At 32.6% G+C, this 2,544-nt stretch overlaps 1 protein-coding gene across 1 annotated transcript; it reads left to right on the forward strand.

Annotated features, from left to right (window-relative positions):
- Positions 1-1,685: 1,685 nt before the first annotated feature.
- On the forward strand, positions 1,686-2,544 carry LOC111390582 (protein PROTON GRADIENT REGULATION 5, chloroplastic-like). Its single transcript, XM_023015642.1, has 2 exons — positions 1,686-2,097; positions 2,291-2,544. Exons 1-2 carry the CDS (start codon positions 1,825-1,827, stop codon positions 2,393-2,395), a joined length of 378 nt encoding a protein of 125 aa, XP_022871410.1. The 5' UTR covers positions 1,686-1,824; the 3' UTR covers positions 2,396-2,544.

The following is a 2,544-nucleotide window of genomic DNA, read 5'->3' on the forward strand; positions in this document are numbered from 1 at the left end:
CTTTTCACAAATTTTCAAGGAGTTCACTTTATCAACACATTTCGAAATACCTACAAGTATTATTTATTTATCCATTACATATTTCTTTTTATTTATAATTTAAACATATTACAAACACTTCCCAAAATTCTTTTAGGGGAATAATTATCGTTATTAATTGGAAAATTGGGAAAAAAAAATGGTCTCAAGCATTTGTCCATCTTGTGTTTTTGTCCAAACTCCAAACCTTTAAATTTTAGTGCAAATAATCCCAAATCTTTACATTCTTCGCACAATTAATCATTTTGGCATGGTGTGGCGTGGCATTGGTGTTGTATTGGGTGTTGTGAGGGGTGGGTTGGTAGGTTTTATATTTTTTTTATCATTTTTTTTCTTTTAGTTTTAGATATGACATTTTTACTATTTCAAATATAAAAAAGATCAAAAGTAACAATCCCTTTGAACGAAATCCATCCAAAAGGACCCGTTGCGCCAAAAATACAAAGATTTAGACGAAAAATACAAGATGGAGAAAAGTTTAAGACCATTTTTGCCAAATTTCCCCTATTAATTTTGCCCTTCCGAGAGGTGACAAAGGTCAATTTACACGCTTAGCTAAATAAACTGGTTGAATAAATATTATTATTAAATTTTCCCTTCCAGAAAGGGGGAAAGTTCTATTTTCGGGCTTAGCTAATGGGTTTTTAATCAAATTTCATCCAAAAGTCTCTAGGCTGCACATTTTTTTCCCATACGTGTTACATTCAGGATGGCAGTCCAAAAAGTATAGATTTGAACCTATTTACATTTTTTTCAAAAGGTTAGGGATCATGCTGCAATGTTCAACACAATCATAAATTCAACTCGATCTATCAAGAGACATTTCAAGGATCAAGTCGACTACATAAAAATGTAGCCACTTAGCTCATGCCAGGCTCGTAAGCAAGAGTCCCGAGCCTCTCAATATGGCCCAACTCAATCCTATCGATGTTATTAGCATTTAGGGTTCATTTGATTGCAATGATGAAATTTGGATGGAAAAAAAACGAATTCGAGGGAATTGAATTGCCTAAAACTTGTTTTCCTGAGAATTGTCAATTAATGTGTTTGATTGATATAATTTTTCACCTAAAAAATGTTGAAATTTTGAATCTTTTAGTGTTCATTTGACTTTATTTTTTATGAAAATTGTCAATTAAAACGATATATTTTTTTACAATTGTGAATAAAATTTGTTCCCATTGCTGAAAATAAAAAGAAGAAAAAAAAAAAGGCTGGAAAACCACCAATTCATGGAAAATGCACATGTGTGGGGAAAAGATGGAAAATGAATTTTATGGAAAACTTTTGCTATCAAATAACCAAAAAGTTGGAAAATGGAAAATATCCCATATCAAACAAGCCCTTAATTCTATTTGTTTTCTCTATCGTACTAAAAAGTTTTGTTTTGTTTTGTTTTCTTTTCTTTTTAAGAAGTAAATAAAGTAGGAGTTACAATTATTTGCACGAGATCCCCAATTCGTTATAATACTTATAAGCACATCTAGACAGTCTTTAAATTTTTAATTTTTTTTCTTTAATATAATAATAAATTCACTATGCCAAACTTTTCATAAAATTTCTTGTGAACACGAGGACCCTTATATAAATTTGAACTAACATTACTGTGTTGAGAAAAATCACATCAAAAATCCAAAGCCAACCAAGTGATGTGTGGCTCTCAACATGCCTCCTCATACCACTCTTCCATACACCACAAAACACAAGAAAATCAAATCTTTAACACAAATTCTAACATATCTACAATAACCTCAAAAATATTTTCATCAAACACAGAAAGTTTCAATGGCTACTTCAATTTCTGCTACTGGATTCAAAGGGGTCGTTTCTTCTTCTTTCCATGGAAGCTGGGGAACTTCCATTGTCGGCGAACCCGTGGTGGCGGTGGCGCCGCCAACCAACGTTCGGGTTGCGCGTCCGGTCCGATCACAGCCTATGATGAAAAATGTTAATGAAGGAAAAGGTCTTTTTGCTCCAATTGTTGTAGTCACTAGGAACATTATAGGCAAGAAGAGGTTCAATCAGCTCAGAGGCAAAGCCATTGCTTTACACTCACAGGTACTTGTAACAACTTATTAATACTCGTCAATACTTAATAAGACCAAAAGATTACATTTTTAAGGATTGAAAGATTACATATAAAGATAATGATGAATCGAGCAAGGATCGTTAATTTCTTCGTGCTCATACACAGTTTGAAGTACCATTTGTGAATGCTAATTAACACTTCCATTTGCATTGAAATATGTAGGTAATTACTGAATTTTGCAAATCAATAGGAGCAGATTCTAAACAAAGGCAAGGACTGATTCGACTAGCAAAGAAAAATGGAGAAAGACTTGGGTTTCTTGCATGATTGGATATCATTGTTTTGTCAGTTTAATGTACTTTGTTTGTCCCAGAAAGAGATGTAGTAGATTATGTATTAAGAACATCAAGAAAATGTACAACTTTATATGAGTTCACCTTTGAAAATGGGATCTATATTTAGATTTTCCTTGTTCA

The sequence above is a fragment of the Olea europaea genome, unplaced genomic scaffold (assembly GCF_002742605.1).
Source record: "Olea europaea var. sylvestris unplaced genomic scaffold, O_europaea_v1 scaffold69, whole genome shotgun sequence".
In the NCBI taxonomy this organism is placed as follows: Eukaryota; Viridiplantae; Streptophyta; class Magnoliopsida; order Lamiales; family Oleaceae; genus Olea; species Olea europaea.

Excerpts from the sequence above, each read along its gene's own strand:
- LOC111390582 (XM_023015642.1), top strand. The coding sequence starts at position 1,825 with ATGGCTACTTCAATTTCTGCTACTGGATTCAAAGGGGTCGTTTCTTCT. Across the intron at positions 2,098-2,290 it reads CCATTGCTTTACACTCACAG|GTAATTACTGAATTTTGCAA; the intron begins GTACTTGTAACA and ends TGAAATATGTAG.